The sequence below is a fragment of the Fundulus heteroclitus genome, chromosome 8 (genome assembly GCF_011125445.2).
Source record: "Fundulus heteroclitus isolate FHET01 chromosome 8, MU-UCD_Fhet_4.1, whole genome shotgun sequence".
In the NCBI taxonomy this organism is placed as follows: Eukaryota; Metazoa; Chordata; class Actinopteri; order Cyprinodontiformes; family Fundulidae; genus Fundulus; species Fundulus heteroclitus.
The window spans coordinates 2,850,912-2,870,522 of NC_046368.1; the positions used below are offsets into that span (position 1 = coordinate 2,850,912).

The following is a 19,611-nucleotide window of genomic DNA, read 5'->3' on the forward strand; positions in this document are numbered from 1 at the left end:
CTTAAGTTTTTTACAGCTGTTTATTTTACTGTGGAAGCGCAGTTCTGTCATGGTGCAGCTTTTCCTGCTGCACCATGAACATTTCATGGCACTTTCCACCTCCCATACGTTCCACTTCTCTACTCCACCTTCTGATCATTTACACCTATCAGCCTTAATCAAGCCCAGACTCAGCGCACCTGCCTCCTTCATAAGCTCTCCTCAGTCAGCTCTTCTCTGCCGGATCGTCTGCTCATTACTGCTCACGTTATCGGCCTAACCTCGTCCTGCCTGAGCTCTCTGCGTCTCTGCTCTCTAATCAATTAAAATGAGAGTCTATGTTCAAAGGGTAATATTTTAATAACTATAGGTTAGGCCAAGAAAATTCCAAATGAGTTGAGTAATTCCCTGACTTTGTTGGTGTGTTTAGCACTTTCCTTATCTTAGTAATTTTTTATTGTATTTGTGTTCTAACATTCTATAATGTTTGTTATTGTAGCTGTTATTGTTATTAGTAGCTGAGGAGGCCAGTTTCAGTCGTGGAGCTGATGCAGAAGGACAGAATAAAGTCATAGGAGGAGGAGGCAGGTGAGGGAGGACAGGAGGAGGAACCGCCTAAAAACAGGTCCAGGTGCAGGCTGGGTTACCAACAGGTGTTTGCATTGAATCATATAAAACAACCAAGGTTTGCTGTCCAAGCCAAGGTGTTTTGACATCTGCTAATAGGCTGAAAAGGTTGTATTTGAAGGTATGCCTGTACTTAATATTTGCTTTTATATGGTAAGCTGCTTGTTTAGTAAACTTTTCTAAACATTAATGTAGCGTTTGCACATGTCGGGGGTCACCTAACATATATAACTTTATAGATGTTAAGTGACAGAGCAGTGCAAAGTTTTGCCTAAATGGAAAGTAGAAGGAAAATCATTCACGGTTTTCCACATCTTTATAAACAGAAAGCTGAAAAGTGCGGCAGATGTTTTCTTCTACAGCCCGTTTGCTCTTTCAGTGCAACGTGTCGGCTAACGCCCAAAAGTCGTGTTGCATCTATAGCCGCTCCCTTCAAATGATCATCCTGCGTCTTTAGCCCTGATAACTAACTTCAGCTCAGTCTTTTTTCAGTGTCTGAGCTAAATGAAGGAGGGAACATTTAGCTGCAGCAGCTTCCCAGGATTTAGCGTCCCCTCCCTCCATCATGTGCAGTAATAGTGTGAACTGACTTTTTTGGGTCAGACGACATGTTCTGGAGAAGCTAACTGGAGATGTACTCATGCTAACGTTCTGACGGCTACATTACTGTTAAGTAGTTAAACTGTCACAAGTGAAACATTGGCTGATTATGTGGAAACAAGTGGGACAACCACACTGCCGCTTGTTTGGCCGCCCACGTCTTTGGAGACGGAGTAACAATGCTGGTCAGAAGTGGAGCAGTAAGTTCCTGAAGGCTGTAGGAGTTTTAGTGTCATAAGTGGCCATTTCCCGCATGCGTAAATTATCAGCAGACACATGGGTTCACCACTGAGAGGTAGAAAAGGCCTCCAGGGTGCCAGGTCGTCTCTGAGATACGAATCTCCGACTTCCTCCTCCTCTTCTCTGGATAAACTGGATAAATCAAGGTAGAAATCTTTATTTTATGAGCTCTAATTTGTCGTCTTTGCTTTGGTCTCAGTTGGAAGTTTTGTTTTGAGTCCAGAGTTTCAAATCAAACAGCTCCAAATTTCATCTGTGTTCTCTGATGATTTTCTCTTTTCTTTTTGTCCTTATTTACATATTTCTTAATTTCGGTCAAAGGAATGAACACAGCCGTCATGATCTACAAGGTGGAACCCTACTGAAAAAGAAAAGTTGTGAAAAACTCGTGTGAGCAGAGCTCCATAAAATGGGAAAAATACGAGAGTTTTAACTGTGCTTTAGAAATAACTGTCAACGTCTGCCCTTGTTTCCTGTGAATTATTATAGCAGAAATAATATTATAATTTTAGGTGAATAACATTTATTTAAAAAGAATCCACCAACGTCTCCGGGTTCAGATCTTTGCAACCTACTTTCTCCACTAAGGTGCAGAAGTGATGCAGAAGCGTCCTAATAAATATTTACTCCTGCAGCTCTTTCCCCGCGCGGCTCGTTGAGGTGACCAAACAAATGTTTTCAGTGTGCTGGCGGTCATTAAAGCTCATGTGTTGCTTTTTCAGGTGTGCCGACGCTCTCTGGATGTTTTCCTTCAGCCTGAAGTGTCTTTCTGGGAGCTCTTCCTGTGGTTTCCACGTCTCCAAGTGATGCTCTTCCTGTCCGTTGCCTGGCAACAGAGGAGGGAAAAAATAGATGAGGTGATGAGTGAAGGTGATCTCGAGGGAGTTTGGAGGAGAGGAAGGAGAAGGCTGGGAGGAGGGGGAGGGAAGCGAGGTTTTCTTTTCAGAGAGCTTTTCGCAGATTGTTCCGCTTCTGTTCTGTGGCGTTTGTCTTCCTGGTGAAATGAAAATAACGTCCAGTTCTGTGCGTGAAAGACCGGAACGTATTTATCTGTCGTATTTAACTGTAAAGATGATCCAGGCTTCACAAACCAGTGAGAAAATGTGAATCTATGGGATGTAAAACACTTGATGTTTCTCAGATTGACGCGATCGTTCCTCCACAGTGGAAAAAGTTGCTGACCTGTTAAATTAAATTCTCCTTTTTTTTCATACCGTGACTTGGATAAATATTCACAATTTTGTCGCATTTTAACCACAGAGTTTCATACATTTTATCAGAATTTAATGTGACAAAGCAGAGCGGAGGGAAAAGGATGTTTTAACACGTTTTACTAACTAAACTCTGAAAAAGTTGATTTTATCCCCCGTTACAGCACCGCCCACCGGCCTGGATCTAGATCATCCTGTGAGACGGGACAAGACAACATGTCCATCAGCAAACCTTCAAAGATAATGGAGCAGCTGCATTATACTGGTACGTAAAATAATCACACCCCACCTGTGCAGCTGAACCACCCTAAGCATCCAGTCAGAGGTATTATGGGATGGTTTAGATCAGAGCAGAGCGATGAGGTGGAATGGCCTAGTCAAAGTCCAGTAATAATAATACATTTTATCTATAATGCACTTTAAATTTCAAATAAATTCTTAAAGTATTACAATAGCAGGGGGTTAAAACAGTTCCCAGAGTGTAGTAAAAACACCATAAACGCAAAATTTAAGTCCTAAGTATTAAAAGGCCGTTTGAAACAACAGCAATGACTTTAGGTGCTTTTTGAACACCAGACCTGAGACCAACTGAGAATCTGTAGTAAGACTTGAAAACTGATGTTCTCAGATGTTTAGTGAAGAAGAATGGACAAAGATGACAAAGCTGGTGGAGAAAAAACCAAAAGCTTCCCAGGAAGTTTTCATCAGGAGGACAAACACAAACGCTTACATTTCTGCAACAAACGCTGAAAACCAGGTTTTATTCTCCGTCCACTTCCTGATTACCACACTGTGTAGGTCTGTTTCTTCTCTAATTTTCAGACCCAGGTTTCCATGTTAATAAAGCTTTAAAAGAATTTTACTTTCAAATTAGTATAATTATTCACAAGATTGCCTTAAATCCAAGTTCAAAGCTGCAATGATTCACAGTTCGTTTGCTTCTGTCTTAGTGGCTGCAGACATGGTTCTGCTCATGGTTCTGTTGGGTCGTCTCATCTGATAATATAATATCTCACTGAAAGTTCACTATAGATCCACATGATGGACTAATTGTTTCTAATTAAACAAACTTAATTAGTGTTTAAAGGTTGTCCAGCCTTGCTGATGGGAGAACACTGAGTTCTGCTCTAACAGAACCGGTTCCATGTTGATGTGAATGAATGATCTGGATCCTTTGTCTGTTTTCTGGCAGAAGCTCGGTTTGAACGAGGCTCTTTTTAGGAGAAACGGCCCGCAGCATCACAGATCCTCCATCGTACCTGCCTGACGACGCTTTAGCAGCCTTTGTTTGACACCTGGTTGCTAAAACGCGTCACCTCAGCCTCATCTACAGTTCATGGCTCCACTTCACATCCCAGCAGAGTTCAGCGAAATGTTTCACGTTTGCGATGCTCACAGAGTTTCGTTGGTTTTCAGCTTTTTACTTAATGATCTGCAGATATTAGCACATTTAGGCCAGCAGGCATGTAGATGCAGCCTGACTGTTTGTCTGCTTTACATGTGGAGCGCTGCGTCCTCGCTGCCATAAGCAGCGCTATCACAGATCCTTCCTCCCAGCTGCTGTCGACGTTAGAACCGTCGCTGCTCCCAACAAACCCAAAAATAACTCACATCCCGCCTGTTGTTGCAGCTTTTAATGCACAGTTATGTATAAAGATGTTGTGCATTCGGTGTTATTTCTTTTTTGTCATAGGTTTGCCCTCACCTTTCAGTCTTTTATTCTTACTTTCTGTTTTTATTTTAGCTTTGTGTGAATCTGTCCGCTCCCCTCTGGCTCAATAAAGGCTGTTTCTGTTCTGTTGGACCTTCCTGGAGTTTTCTCTGCCCCGTTTTGAAGAGTGGCTAAAAGAACAGCGTGGTTGCTGCTCATCTTTTCCCTTCGGTCATTAAACACGTGAGCAGTTTGAAGTTGCCGAGCTGCAGCTTTGCATTTAGAAAAGAAAACATTGGGATCAGATTAGCGGCTGCAGGGTGACGTTCCCTTTCATCGCCTCTGTAGACGTAGATGTGCTTTGGTTGATGTTTTAGCAGCTTATTAATAGGCGGGTAGATGTTGCAGGAACGACTCCTCTGTTAGTTTTAAATCTAAAAGAAAGGGATAATATCTGGCGTATTCTCTGAGCATGTCCTGGTGGTCCAGGCTGAACGCTGAGCTGCACCGGCAGCCGTAATGTCAGAGATGGAGCAGAGATCAATAAGCACATCACATAAAGTGTCAGATCATCTCTGCTTTGTGTAGCATCAGCACCACGGCTCGCTAAAAGCTGAACTAAGCAGGAATATCTCTGGCTTCATGGGCCAAAATTTCCATAATAACCTTTTAGCAATAATGTAGTTTAAGTGGTGCGAGAGGAAACCTGGACATGTGCTCCTCCTCCTGGCTGCTTCCAGGCTTCAGAAGATCCAGTCAGGAGAGTCGTTACATGCTGACGTGTCTTCACGTCTAACTAATTCACTGAAAAGCTGGATAGTAAGCTTTGTGTGCCTCAGGGCTCCGTACTGGGCCCTCTGTGTTTAGCTTTTATCTCAGGGACTCTCATGAAGATGTGTACAGTGCTGTGAAAATAATTCACCTTACAGATTTTGTGTGTTTTTGTGTTCCTGTCCCACTAAAATGTTTAAAAAATACATAATGTTGACTACACAACTTTGAAACATTGAATCTGCATCATAAAACAAGTGACTCTCAGTGATTTTAATTTAAAAAAGCAAAATAAACGAGGTAAACAGGAGTGAACAGCGTTCCAGTTGACACACTCAGAGAAGTCGGATTCCAAAAAACAAACGAAAAAACAAAAGGTTAGTATTCCAACATGGCGACGGCCAGGAAAGCTGTTGTTTAGTTCGTAGTCCCTCTTATAAACGTCCTTTAAAGCTGAACTTTCCACATGCAAACACCTCCTTTAATCTGTGTAACATTGATTCTAGACGCATTCTTACAGCGGTGTGTTGGAAGATAAACACGTTTTACCACAGATAACTGTTGTTGATGTGAGTGAGCGGCCATATTAAATCTGATAATCGACCTTAAAACATTTCTCCGCCTTTCCAAGGGGAAAATCCAACTTTAGCGTCTGTTATAGTTGATTTTTCTTATCAGAAGCCGACTGAAAATGGAACGTAACATCTCAGCTTGGTTCTCGCCCATGGAGCCCTTTCTGACAGGCGGTGAGGCCTGCAGAGCTTTAGATGATTTCTGGGTTCTTCACGGATCTCCTGGACGAGTCGTTGATGAGGTTCTGGGGTGATTCTGGTGGGTCGGCGGCTCCTGGGAAGGTTCTCCACTGTTCCGTGTTCTCTCCATGTGCACTGCAAAAACAGAACTAAAATTAAGTCAAATTTTCTTGAAATTAGTGTCTTTGTCCTTGATTTGAGCAGGTAAATAAGATGAGCTGCCAATGAAATGAGTATTTTGACCCCTAAAATAAGATAATTATATATACTGCACTTGAAATAAGATGATGTAGATGAGTTGTTCCTATTTTAAGTGCAGAAATTTTATTCCATTTGCAAATCATCTTATTTGCCTAATCAAATCAAGGACAAATACACTCAGTTTAAGAAAATTTGACTTATTTTTAGTTTAGTTTTGCAGTGTGTGGATCACGGTTCTGACTGTGGTTCTCTGGAGTCCCATAGCCTTAGAGACGGTTCTGTCAGTGACTTTGTCTTTTATCTGTTCTTGAATCAGAGCTTGATGTGTTACTTTTAGCCTACTTCATGCTGTCAAACAGGTTCTACTGCAGTGATTTCTATATTCTACGGTAATCAGTCTGGATTTGATTCCTGAAATTAAAGCCAAAGAATATAGTTAATTATATTTAACTTGTGATTTAAAAAGTGGGGAATTGCTTTTTGACATTCGGCCACGTTGGTCTGAAAAGCGTTTTCCCTTCAAATAAATGAAATAAACATGAAATAAATATGAAAACTCTTTTTTTGTATGTGCAGGTTGTCTTTGTCTATTGTTTGCCACAGTTGACTCAAACTAATTTTAATATCAAAACAGAAGTCCTCTGTAACGTGCCAAACACAATATGCAGATGACACAGTCATATATTTCCATAAATAACCAGAATGCTGCCGTCTGTTCTAACGGTTAACATCTCTGACTAGTTGTGTTGTTCAGGTTTGCATCTCAGGGGATTTCATTGTTTCGCCTGTTAATAGACACTCAGATGTTAAAGTGGCAGGGAGATGACGGTCAGGAATGCTGAATTGTGGGTATTCAGGTGAAGTAATGGGTTCATCACTTACTGCTAAAACACGTGTTAAAGAAGTTAGTGACAGAATTAAATTAAATTTGATGATTTTTAGAGTCATACGGAGCAATTTAACCCCCGAGGCTTTGCAGACGGACATGAATGCTGTGATTGTGTCACATTTAAATTACTGTTGGCCCAAAGCAGGAAGGACAACACCGCAATCAACAGGAAAAATATACAGCGGGAGCAAGATTTAAAGTACTGAATAAAAGGTCTAACTCATTCCTATCACTGCATGGTTTATTTACTTAATAAACCAGGATTAAATATTCTGATATTTTACTGCAGTTTAAAGCTCAGCCTGATTTGGATCCTTCTCCATTGAATAACTTCATTAAACTAAATCAGAACAGGAGAGCTGGAACCTGTAAGAAAGTTCAGACATATATTCTCCTCATATTTATGGGTGCTGCTAGTAGAGCATAGATTTTTGATTTTCTTTTTAGTTTTAACACTTTGTAACCTAATGAAGCTTAGTGAGCACAAAGACCCCAGACGTGACTTTTTATCCTCTTTAGCTTCTTTCATCAAAGCCCTTTAAGAAATCCTAACTTTTTGTCTCCTTCTGTGTCTCTGCTCTGTCTTCTCTAACATAGAAAGTACTCCTGGATCAATGTGAGCTTCTGAGCTTTCTGTGTCTCTGCTCTGTCTTCTCTAACATAGAAAGTACTCCTGGGTCAATGTGAGCTTCTGTGCTTTCTGTGTCTCTGCTCTGTCTTCTCTAACATAGAAAGTACTCCTGGGTCAATGTGAGCTTCTGAGCTTTCTGTGTCTCTGCTCTGTCTTCTCTAACATAGAAAGTACTCCTGGGTCAATGTGAGCTTCTGTGCTTTCTGTGTCTCTGCTCTGTCTTCTCTACCATAGAAAGTACTCCTGGGTCAATGTGAGCTTCTGTGCTTTCTGTGTCTCTGCTCTGTCTCCTCTAACATAGAAAGTACTCCTGGGTCAATGTGAGCTTCTGAGCTTTCTGTGTCTCTGCTCTGTCTTCTCTAAGCCCCAGTGGGTGGAGGCAGATGAGCGTTCACACTGAGCCTGGTTCTGGTTCTGCTGGAGGTTCTCCTCCCTGTTAAAGGGGAGTTTTCCTCTCCACTGTCGCTTCATGCATGCTCAGTATGAGGGATTGCTGCAAAGCCATCAACAATGCAGACGACTGTCCACTGTGGCTCTACGCTCTTTCAGGAGGAGTGAATGCTGCTTGGAGAGACTTGATGCAACCTGCTGGGTTTCCTTAGAGAGGAAACTTTCTCACCAACCTGGAGGATCTGATGGAAGCTGACTTTGGAAAGAGCCTTGATGATGATATGGTGGGAAGTGGTGCTATAGAAATCAAATTGAAGTGAATTGAACTGGTTTCTTGGATTTAGAAACCAGTTCATCAGCATCAAGAGTCTCCAAAAGAGCGAGGACCTTCAAACTCTGAGATATTGTGTTCAAAATGTTGTCTGATTATAAATTATCCTGATTAAGACATTTAGAAAAGTTTTCTAAAACTGTTGTATTTTCTAGTTTTAGTTTTAATATTAGTATTGCAGTAAAAATACCCATTTAATCTGTTATCTAAATCATATTACAACATTTAATGATCTAAACATCTAAACATTTTTAATTAGAAACCTTCTGATGCCTGAGCCATGCTTTAAATCATTTCATAGATAAAATGAAAGCTTTGGTTAATACAAACTATATTTATAAAAATACTCGAAACAAATAGTATAGTGGTCAGAAATATCCATTACTGTGGGGAAGCGGTGCTGGTCCAGTTTACCCGGTCCAACAACTGTCCTCCTGTTCCGTGTGGGAGGATACAAGTGATGGAGGCCAGGATGCATAAATGAGAAGAATCCCAATTAAATGGATCCCAGGAGTGACAGAGAGAAGGAGAGCAGGTCTAAATGAAAGAGAAGGGATCACCAGAAGGGAATGTGTGGCGTGCCAAAGCCGGGGAGGGGGGGTTGCTGGAAGGATCAATATCTAATTTCAGTGCTGAGCTCACGCTGGACGCTTTTCCAATAAGACCGGGATAAAAACAGCCAAGCCTGAATAGGTGTGTGTCTGTGGCTGTCTGCAGACCACACATCCATCTGCTGCTGCTGCTGAGAAACCGGCTCCGGCTCCGGCAGCCCGGCCCAGTCACACTGAGCAGGAGCTGGTGGTGTGTGCCGGCTAATTTAAAGCCCAGTCTGAGCGCATGTCACCTCCAACAGCCGCTGCCACACACTTTGGGATTTCACTCCCAAACTGATCCCAAGGTTTAAAAAGTTCATTTTATTTCAGCGTTTTCCATCTATCATCACACACCTGCAGCAGAACCACTTCCTGGACCCTCAGTCAGGGATCTGACCGCAGATCAGCACAAACCGGCCGACAGGCACGGTGGTGGAGGGGTCATGGTTTGGGCCGCAGACCCTCCAGTCCGTCTGTGAAACATCTGAAGCTCGGTCCAATGAAGGCGAACACAAGAGAAACATCTCTGTCCTTCTGTCTCTGCAGGCCAAACATCAGCGGCGAGGCCAGGATGGATCCATCAGAAACTGGACCACTGTGGGCCTCCTTCCTTTGAGACCGAGACAAACAGGAAGTACACATCATTAAAATGTATTTTTTCTTTAGTTTTTTTTTACACGTGTCCTGTCTGGCAGCGCAGCATTAATAATTGTTGCCAAAGAGAGCCCAACAGATTTACTTTCACATGTGGAGCTTTTACTGTGAAAAGCTTTATTAGATTTTATGCTGGAACTATTTCATGTTCAATGGACACAAAAAGAGGAAGGTGGAAGAAATAAAAAGAAACAGATGAGACAAAATGCTAAAAGGGAGAAATGGTGAAAGAGAAAGAGGAGAGGAAAGGAAAGGAAGAGAGCGATATAACATCCTCTGAGTCTGCTTCTACACCTGCAGAGAGAGAGATAAAGAACAGCAGAACCAGCTGATAAAGTATTACAGGAACAACCAACACCTTGATACCATCACTAAAGAATATAAATTAAATTCAATTTAAATTTATTTATATAGCATGTGATTTCAAGGTTCTTTCCAAAGTCAGACTCCATCAGATCCTCCAGGTTGGTGAGAAAGTTTCCTCTCTAAGGAAACCCAGCAGGTTGCATCAAGTCTCTCCAAGCAGCATTCACTCCTCCTGAAAGAGCGTAGAGCCACAGTGGACAGTCGTCTGCATTGTTGATGGCTTTGCAGCAATCCCTCATAATATAGAGGGAATATACAGTATTAATTAATACGAAATGAATAAAGTCACAGTTAAAGCTACTAATGAGCGTTTTCTGTATAAAAGAGAGTCAGTAAGCACCTGTAGGTGTGAGAGAGTGCTGGTGTCTGTACGGTTTATCCATGACAAAAATTTAATTTTACATTTTTCCTCATTCAGGCGGCTGCAATGAATCTGTGAACAGCAGTAAGAAACCGGCTGAAGGAAACAGGATTTAAGTCCAGAAAAAGGCGAATTACGACCATTATTAGGGAGAAGAAAAGGTTCCTGTTGGCTTAAGAGAAGCAACCAAGGACCGCTGAAGATAACCAGTCTGCACGGACCAAAGTGATGATGGTGGAGCTTCATTATGTGAGGAAACCAGCAGGCGTCCAGCATCACTGATGATGATGTGCAGCTGAATGAGGTGCAGGAGCAGGAAGGATGGCGGCTGGCCTCTGAGAGAAATCACCAGGGGGACATTTAGTCCAACACCACAGAGAAAGTTCACTGATGATCTGGATCTACATCCATTCGTCCACCAAGCAGACGGAGCTCAAACTGTTCAGCCGGATCTCCTTCAGGGAGGAACCTGGAAACCTTCTCCGTCCTGCAGAGCCCAGCTGAACACCAGAACAGAGAAACCTGGTTTCCATCTGAGAAATCCTGTCAAATCAGAGCAAAGCTGCGGCACAGACTAAAGTTACTCTGATGTTCTCCCTTTATAGGGAGACCATGTGTGGGAAGCTTTGTTCCTACAAAATAAAAGCCCTGAATGAACCTGAAGCTCAGGAGGAGAGCCCTGGGATCAGATGCTCTGGTGGTAGCGGTCCAGTCTCAGTGATCCTATAAGGACTTTATCTTGTTGCCCCAGCAGCAGATTACTGAGACACAGGAACACAACAGATCATTGAAACGTTAATGACATATTTTCATCCTTTTGATAAGACAATAAATCAGTTTTCTTTTGCTCTTTGGGGAATTTTCTCTTCCTGAAAGTTGAGTTTAGGAATGAAAAGTGAACCACCGAGCTGGGCTGAGTTCTCTTTATTTATTATTTTAATAGTTTTCATTTCTGCACTGGAGCTCCCCTCAGTGGAGGCTGGCAGGAATTGGACCCGCATCCTCTGAGCGCGGGAGGAAACAGAAGCAGGTAGGAAGGTGCTCTCCATCCTGGGTCCTCCAGGGGTAATCACTGCGGGTTTAAATCAGAAAGTCCGGCTCTGTTTGCGCTGGTTTCTGGTGAAGAACCGCAGAGAGGAGTCTAAAGTCTGCAGGTTAGAGTTTCACTAAGAGACAAACTCAAATACTGAGAGGAAACGACCCCAAACTCACACATTACGCCCGCGGATCGCTGAAGCTCGGTGCTACACTGCCCCCATGTGGCCACGTTGCAGAACTGCAGGATGCAACGTTCCCCTGCGGGGATCCGGCAGATCAGAACCTTTGCGTTGACCCACTTATCGCTGCTTCTTGTTCCAGCGTTTCTCTGACTGACTGCAGAACAAATTAAAACATTTATACCTTTTCAAGACTTTTATCAGCCGATTGGTCCCGTTTCTACGCAGAGGGAATATTTCCACTTGTCATGCTGGACATCCACATCTGGACCAGATCTCTGGAGTTTGTTGGTTTCTGTTTCTGCAGAATTTCAGAATGTCCTTAGCTTTGCCTGAAAGTCTATTTCTGCAGTGCAGATGTTCTCGATCCCACTCACTGCCTGTGCTGAGCAAGCTCTGCACTGGTGGCCACATGGCTCCATAGCGCCCTCTAGAGGAGCTTGTTGGACCTGAAGCTTTCTTCTCTTATGCAGCCGAGACCCTCAGCTTGAAGTTCTTGATGATGCAGAAAACTCAGCAGGTTCTCCCACTGGTCAGCACTTAAAAGTGTAATATTTTTTTAAAATAAAATAAAAATATTTACATTATCTCAAGAAAATAATGTTCTGATGTTATTTTTCAGTAAATCTTTATACTTTAACACTCAATGGATCATGATTTTGTTTGTGAATGGAATAGAAACCTTTCATTGCTTCGTTAGGACGTTGTCCTCACTGCCGAGGAACAAAAACACGAACAATAAATAAATCTGAATAAATAATTTCTTTTTTTTTTTGTGGAAAAAACTGAAATAAAGTTCAGTGACTGGAGGAAAACAACACGGTATTGTATGACAGCACTTTATCAGGTCCTGAGGACAACAAAGACCTTTACACAACCATTCTCACGCTGATGGGGGTGAGCTACATCCACAGCTGCTCTGGGTCAGACTGACAACCGGAACCTCTGACCACTGATATTTCATCCTGTTGCCTCCAAAATGAAATTAAAATGGATACTTTGAGAGTTTTCTACATTTTTCATGCTGGACGGTTTTGACTGGTGAATCCTACCTAATTGTTGTGATCAGCACCATTCAGACAGCGTTCTCCTTGGTGGCTGAAAAGTTACGTTTCAGTCTCATCTGACCAGAGTACCTTCCTCCAGACATCTGGAGAGTTGCCCATGTGCCTTTTAGCGAACTCAGACCCTATTTGTTATTTTTAGCATTTAGTAACGTCTTTTTCCTGGGCACTCCTCCATAAAGCTCAGCTCTATGGAACGTACGGCTCTGCAGATCCTTCAGGGTGACTTTTGGTCTTTGCTGCCTCTCTGATTCATGTCCTCCTGGTGGAGAGTCGTCTGCATTGTTGATGGCTTTGCAGCAATCCCTCATACTGAGCATGCATGAAGCGACAGTGGAGAGGAAAACTCCCCTTTAACAGGGAGGAGAACCTCCAGCAGAACCAGAACCAGGCTCAGTGTGAACGCTCATCTGCCTCGACCCACTGGGGCTTAGAGAAGACAGAGCAGAGACACAGAAAGCACAGAAGCTCCCATTGACCCAGGAGTACTTTCTATGTTAGAGAAGACAGAGCAGAGACACAGAAAGCACAGAAGCTCACATTGACCCAGGAGTACTTTCTATGTTAGAGAAGACAGAGCAGAGACACAGAAAGCACAGAAGCTCACATTGACCCAGGAGTACTTTCTATGGTAGAGAAGACAGAGCAGAGACACAGAAAGCTCAGAAGCTCACATTGACCCAGGAGTACTTTCTATGTTAGATGGTAATAGAGGATGATCTGCCTCCCCTGATGATGTCACAGCTAACAGAACGCCAGACCAGGTGTACCTTCTATGAAGAGAAAAATGACAGAGAACAAAAAGTTAAAAGATGAAATGACAACAAACAATGCAGATCGGAGAGCAGTAGGAGAACTCCGCAGAGCGAGTTCCAAAAAAAGGTAAAAAACAAAGCAACTGAACTTGTTTTCCGTAGTTGAAGACGTTTCGCTTCCTCTCCAGGAAGCTTTCTCAATTCAAAAAGAGAGGAAGCGAAACGTCTTCAACTACGGAAAACAAGTCCAGTTGCTTTGTTTTTTACCTTTTTTTGGAATGACCATGACCTGATGACTGAGAATCTTCACCAGCATCCGCAGAGTGAGAGAAATAGGCCCTGATGTCCTCCAGCAGCCTAAGCCTATAGCAGCATAACTATAGAGGTAGCTCAGGGTAACATGAGCCACTCTGACTAGAAGCTTTGTCACAAAGGAAAGTTTTAAGATTAGTCTTAAAAGTAGACGGGGTGTCTGCCTCACGGACCAAAACTGGGAGTTGGTTCCACAGGAGAGGAGCCTGATAGCTAAAGGATCTGCCTCCCATTCTACTTTTAGAGACTCTAGGAACCACCAGCAGACCTGCAGTCTGAGAGCGAAGTGCTCTGTTAGGAACATACGGGATAATCAGAGCTCTGATATATGGTGGAGCTTGATTATTAAGGGCTTTATATGTTAGAAGGAGAATTTTAAATTCTATTCTTGATTTAACAGGAAGCTAATGAAGGGAAGCTAAAATTGGAGAAATATGATCCCTCTTGTTGATTTTCATCAGAACTCTTGCTGCAGCATTTTGGATCAGCTGAAGGCTTTGAACTGCATTTTGTGGACTTCCTGATAGTAAAGAATTACAATAGTCCAGCCTTGAAGTAACAAATGCATGGACTAGTTTTTCAGCATCACTCCTGGACAGAATGTTTCTAATTTTGGCGATATTCCTGAGGTGAAAAAGGAAACTCTGGAAACCTGTTTAATATGGGATTTAAATGACATGTCTTGGTAAAAAATAACACCAAGATGACATCCAGCTTTTGATGTCATCAAGACATGACTGCAATCGAAAGCATATATATAGTAAAGAGAATTGTAACTGTACTGTACAATTCTGTACTGAGAACTTTACTGAAGAGAAATCTAGGATTAGTTTTATTCTCCTCAATTAATGATGAAAACTATGCTGCTCTAACTCTGCGAAGTTTTTTTTTTTTATACAATAATAGACTGTCTTTCCAGATTAGGTGGGATTCCTCTTGGTGTGTAGAGCGCCATAACTGATTTACTAATTCCAGTGCATCATATGTTATAATTTTTTTTTTTTTTTTTTTTTTATAGCGCCAAATCATGAAACATGTCATCTCAAGGCACTTTACAAAGTCAAGTTCAATCATATTATACAGATTGGGTCAGATTATACAGATTGGTCAAAAATGTCCTATATAAGGAAACCAGTTGATTGCGTCAAAGTCCTGACAAGCAGCATTCACTCCTGGGGAACCGTAGAGCCACAGGAAGAGTCATCTGCATTGTACATGGCTTTGCTGCAATCCCTCATACTGAGCAAGCATGAAGCGACAGTGGGAAGAAAAACTCCCCATTAACGGGAAGGAAAACCTCCGGCAGAACCGGGCTCAGTATGAACGGTCATCTGCCTCGACCGACTGGAGTTACAGAAGACAGAGCAGAGACACAACAAGAGAAACTTTGTCTGTTTGTTTTTATTTGGTTTATAGAAAAGGAAAGATTTGTTGTTGTTAAATCAAATTTTGCCAAATCCATATTAGAGCAGCATCATTTTATAAAAATCCAACTTTAATTAGTACATTTACTTAGTGGGAATGCCACACTAAGTGAAAAATGTTTCAAGAAAATATCCAGTGGGCGAATAACTGGCTCCTCTAACAGGGTTCAGTCCTTGGACCAATTCTATTTACTATATATATGCTTCCGATCGGCAAAATTATCAGACAGCATGGGATTAATTTCCACTGTTATGCTGATGACACTCAGCTATATTTATCCATAAATTCTGATCAATCCAATCAGTTACTTCGACTGCAGTCATGTCTTGATGACATCAAAACCTGGATGACTTTAAATTTCCTGCATTTAAATTAAGACAGAAGTTGTAACCTTTGCACCAGAGTCCTCAAAAAATAAACTTCTTAATCAGTCACTTAATCTGGATGGTATTAACTTGGCCTCTGGTAATAAAGTAAAAAATCTTGGTGTTATTTTTTTACCAAGACATGTCATTTAAATCCCATATTAAACAGGTTTGTCTGACCATCTTTCAATGTGGCATATGTGCAGAACCCTTTTCAAGTTTGCGGTCTACAATGATTTACACATCGCCTTTCAAAAAATAGCACACTTTTAAATCAGTTTGGGTCATTTTAGTTGGTTTTTAAAGAGTACTTTTGGCCCTCAAATACTTTTGATTTAGAGCATGGTCAGAGATATTAGTCTGTTTTTGCTTTAACCTGAAGATTGTGACAGAAGAGAACTGCACTGCTGGCACAAAGGGATTTACAATTATATTAACAACAGGGTGATAACAGCTGTTGTTGCACCCATAGATAAAATGTCTCCATCTTATCGTTGCACCTTTGATTGTGGTGAAAACTAATATTACTTTAAAAAAAAACACTCCCACTGAATAAATGTTCGGTGAAGAAATTAGCGGCTGTATTAAAAAAAATTAACATGTGACATCACTGCAATAAAAACGGATTTAATAATTAAAAGGTTTCATGGCCCATCAGGGCTGAACCGTCTAGAACCGGCCAGCAGGGGGAGCCACTGCCGGCTGTTCCCCAGGAAGACCAAATAAGGAAATGACGTGCCGTCCGTGCGGCGATGTCCTCAAATAGAAAGTGTGCTTTAAACGCGGCGTGGAGGACCGTCTGACAGAGACTCCGCGGACTCTAAACCAGGTTAGTCTCCGTGTTTAACCCGGGTTAAAGCCGTTCAGGGTCAGAGCTGCCGGCTGTCACCGCAGGGAGGGAAGCTAGCGGCGGCTAACGGCTAAAAGCGGCAGTTTGCTGTTAAATCAGCAGGAAGTAAAGCGCTTTAGATGTTTAAAATTAAATTTTTTAAAACAGCTTTTCTGCTGCTGAAGCTCCGGGTATCGGTAACTAGTCACTGTCAGGTCAGATATCTGCTGTTATAGCGGGTTTACATGTTTAACAGAACCGGGAACAGTTCACATTTTTTAAAGTGATGAATGTCTGGTCACGTGGTGGCCGGTGACAGCTGAGCTGCTGCCAAATATGGTCAAGGTTACTGCTTCCATTTCCTGGCACTGACAGGTTGCAGTCCCACCTGTCAGGGGGCGGGACGTGCCCGGTAACTGGACCCGAACCGGGTCAGAACTGTAGTGGGATGTTTGTTGGACTTCCTGTTTCCTGGACTGAGACAGCTGATGGTGAATGTCTGTGTGTGGGGGGGGGGGGACAGGATGGGGGACGTCGCAGAGGACAAGGCTAGCTTTTACGCCAACGCAGAGGACTACTGGAGGGAGGTCCCGCCCACGGTGGACGGCATGCTGGGGGGGTACGGCAGCATCTCCAACGTGGACATCAACGGTTCCAAGGCCTTCCTGAAGAAGTTCCTGGGGGTAAGATGTTCCGTCCGGACCGCTCTGGGTCCGACGTTCTGTCCAGCAGCCAACCTGTGACGTCGTCCGCAGGAAGGAGACGGGAGAACGGGGACAGGCTGCGCGCTGGACTGCGGCGCCGGGATCGGCAGGATCACCAAGCGGCTGCTGCTGCCGCTCTTCAGAACCGTGGACCTGGTGGACGTGACGAAGGAGTTCCTGGACAAGGCCCGGTCCTACCTGGGCGAGGACGGCAAGCGGGTGGGGAACTACTTCTGCTGCGGCCTGCAGGAGTTCGTGCCGGAGGCGGGACGCTACGACGTCATCTGGATCCAGTGGGTCATCGGTGAGGAACCGGACCGGTCCTGCTCCGTAACAGCTAAATGTTGTTTAACCTGTTTTATGAAATATTTATTCAGGTTCAGACGAGATCGGCAAAAAATAGAAATAAACACAAACACTGCTTTGGCTAGGATAATAGTGCCCATATTTATTATCCCCACAGAATACAGCAACACAAAACATCAAGCACTTAAAGCAACATTGCTTTCAGACAAGCGTGATGTGAAGTGCTTGCTGTTTTGTGTTGCTGTATTCTGTGGGGATAATAAATATGGGCACTATTATTCTAACAGAAACGGTGTTTGAGTCCTTATCTGTGTGTCGCCGATCTCTTCCGAACCTGAATAAAAATTTCAGAAAACAACCTGACAGACGGGCCTCATCAGAACCAGGTTCTGACTTATTCAGTCTGAAGGAGTCAGAACTTTGTAGAACATTCAGACTGAAGGTTCTCTTCGTTCTTCTTTGTGGAACATCTCAAGCTCAGACCGGAGGAACTCTTTCCTACGGACTCTCTGTTGGGTGTAGTTCAGGACTTTGACTAGGCCGTTCTAACCCATGAATCTGTTCTGATCAGAACCATCCCATAATATCTCTGGCTGCCGGTTCAGAGAGGTTCTCCTGCTGGAAGGAGAACCTCCACCCCAGTCTCAGGTCTTCTTGCAGGCTGGTCCTCCTGATTCTGCTCCATCAGCTCTGACCTGCTTCCCACAGCATGATGCTGCCTCCACTGTGTTCCACAGCAGGAACGGTGCGTTCAGGGTCAGTTTTCCTCTGCGGTCTTTTACACGCAGGCCCAAAACGTTTGGTCTTGTTCTCCTCTGATCAGAACTTCTTCTGCCTTCACGTCCATGAAGGTCAGCTTTGTGGAGCCATCACTAATAGTTCCCCTCTGGGCTCCTTGTCCCACATGAGCTGTGGATCTCTGCAGCTCCTCCAGAGTGCTCTGGTGGGTCTGCAGGTGGTCCATCCTCTCTCCAGGTCCAGATGATGATCAGAGCTCTGGGAGGTTCTGTAGAACCTGACCCTGCTGTAAACTGGACCAGAACCTCCTCCCTGACTCATCTGCTGGGTTCCCTGGTCTTCATGATGCTGGTTGTTCTCTAAAGAACGTCCCAGAACCAGAACATCTGCAGTCACTGTTTAATGACCTCTGAGGGGAACCGCGTTCTCTGGACTTTATTTTGGGGCAGAATAAAAATTCACGCCACACTTTTCAGATTTATTTCTCTTTTTTTCTACAAAAAGTTGAGAATCATGAATAATTTTTCTTCCATTTAAATTTTTTTTCCTACTTTCTGTTGTCTCATAAATCAGCGGTCAGCTGACCCGGTTCTCCTGGTTCTCCTGCAGGTCACCTGACGGACGACCACCTGGTGGAGTTCCTGCGGCGCTGCCAGAGGGCGCTGCGGCCCAACGGCCTCGTCGTCATCAAGGACAACGTGGCGTACGAAGGCGTCGTCCCCGACGACGTGGACAGCAGCGTCTGCCGGGACCTGGACATCGTCCGGCGCCTGGTGGGCCGGGCCGGGCTCCGGGTCGTCCACGAGGAGCAGCAGCAGAACTTCCCCAAGGAGATCTACCAGGTCCACATCCTGGCCCTCAGATAGGCCCGTCTGGACGCCGCTGGGACTCTGACCCGCTCCGGTTCTGAGGAACCGACCCGGTTCTGAAGAACCAACACGTTTCTGGGTTTGGTGCAAAAAAAAACGTTTTAAAAGTAAAAAAGATTTTATTCATTTAGTGAGAAGTCGATGAACTTCAGGCTCTCAGGTTCTGCTCTCAGAAATCTGGTACCACATTTCTCCATGGACCGGCCCGGATCCAGTCAGACTTCCTGTTTTGTGGGTCAGACCAGAACGACTAGCAGGAAAAGGTTTCATGCCCCAGAACCAGAACCGCTGTTTGTCTCAGAGGGAACGGGTTTGGATCCGTCCAGAACCGAAACCTCAGGGACACAAGAACCATCCTGATCACGTCCCGGTCCATTTCCTCCAACTGAACCAGAACCAAACTGGGTGGAGATCTGGACTTTGACTAGGCCGTTTCACCTCCATGGTTCCTTATCAGCGGTTCTGTTGTAGATCAGCTGCTGTTTTTGGGTTCATGGTTCTGTTGACGACCCGGTTTGGACCAAGCGCCACACAGTTGGACTCCATCACGGTCCTGTTCTATCAGAACCCAGATCACCCTGCCTCCACCACCGTGCTTTACATAATGGCAAACATCTGTAGGTCCGTTTAGTTTCAGGGACCGGTTCTGGTTCATCTCTTCTGAGCCTGATGATAACTTTAAGGCCCGGAAACCAGAACCGTTCTGGTGTTACTGCCGGTACCTTTCAGGGTAAAGAGACGAGGAGCCGAAGCTTCAGGGAAAACTTTATTAACCAGGAA

General features: G+C 43.8%; 1 protein-coding gene and 1 long non-coding RNA gene across 3 annotated transcripts; both read left to right on the forward strand.

Annotated features, from left to right (window-relative positions):
- The first annotated feature begins 1,640 nt into the window (after nt 1–1,640).
- On the forward strand, nt 1,641–10,405 carry LOC110366997. Of its 2 annotated transcripts, none has more exons than XR_002427144.2 (4): nt 1,641–1,836; nt 2,169–2,303; nt 2,822–2,922; nt 10,305–10,405. It is a non-coding gene; the product is annotated as an uncharacterized LOC110366997 (long non-coding RNA). The 2 variants fall into 2 exon arrangements; XR_002427146.2 differs by lacking the exon at nt 10,305–10,405 and adding an exon at nt 9,413–9,525.
- A 5,667-nt stretch (nt 10,406–16,072) lies between these two features.
- ntmt1 (N-terminal Xaa-Pro-Lys N-methyltransferase 1) lies at nt 16,073–18,928 on the forward strand. Its single transcript, XM_012853537.3, has 4 exons — nt 16,073–16,214; nt 16,738–16,897; nt 16,970–17,222; nt 18,572–18,928. Exons 2-4 carry the CDS (start codon nt 16,739–16,741, stop codon nt 18,826–18,828), a joined length of 669 nt encoding a protein of 222 aa, XP_012708991.1. The 5' UTR covers nt 16,073–16,214; nt 16,738; the 3' UTR covers nt 18,829–18,928.
- The last annotated feature ends 683 nt before the right edge of the window (nt 18,929–19,611 follow it).

Bases quoted from the DNA above. Each gene is read 5' to 3' on its own strand.
- ntmt1 (XM_012853537.3), top strand. From the start codon at position 16,739: ATGGGGGACGTCGCAGAGGACAAGGCTAGCTTTTACGCCAACGCAGAG. The intron at 16,898-16,969 runs GTAAGATGTTCC...CGTCGTCCGCAG, and splicing joins TCCTGAAGAAGTTCCTGGGG to GAAGGAGACGGGAGAACGGG. The intron at 17,223-18,571 runs GTGAGGAACCGG...GTTCTCCTGCAG, and splicing joins CTGGATCCAGTGGGTCATCG to GTCACCTGACGGACGACCAC.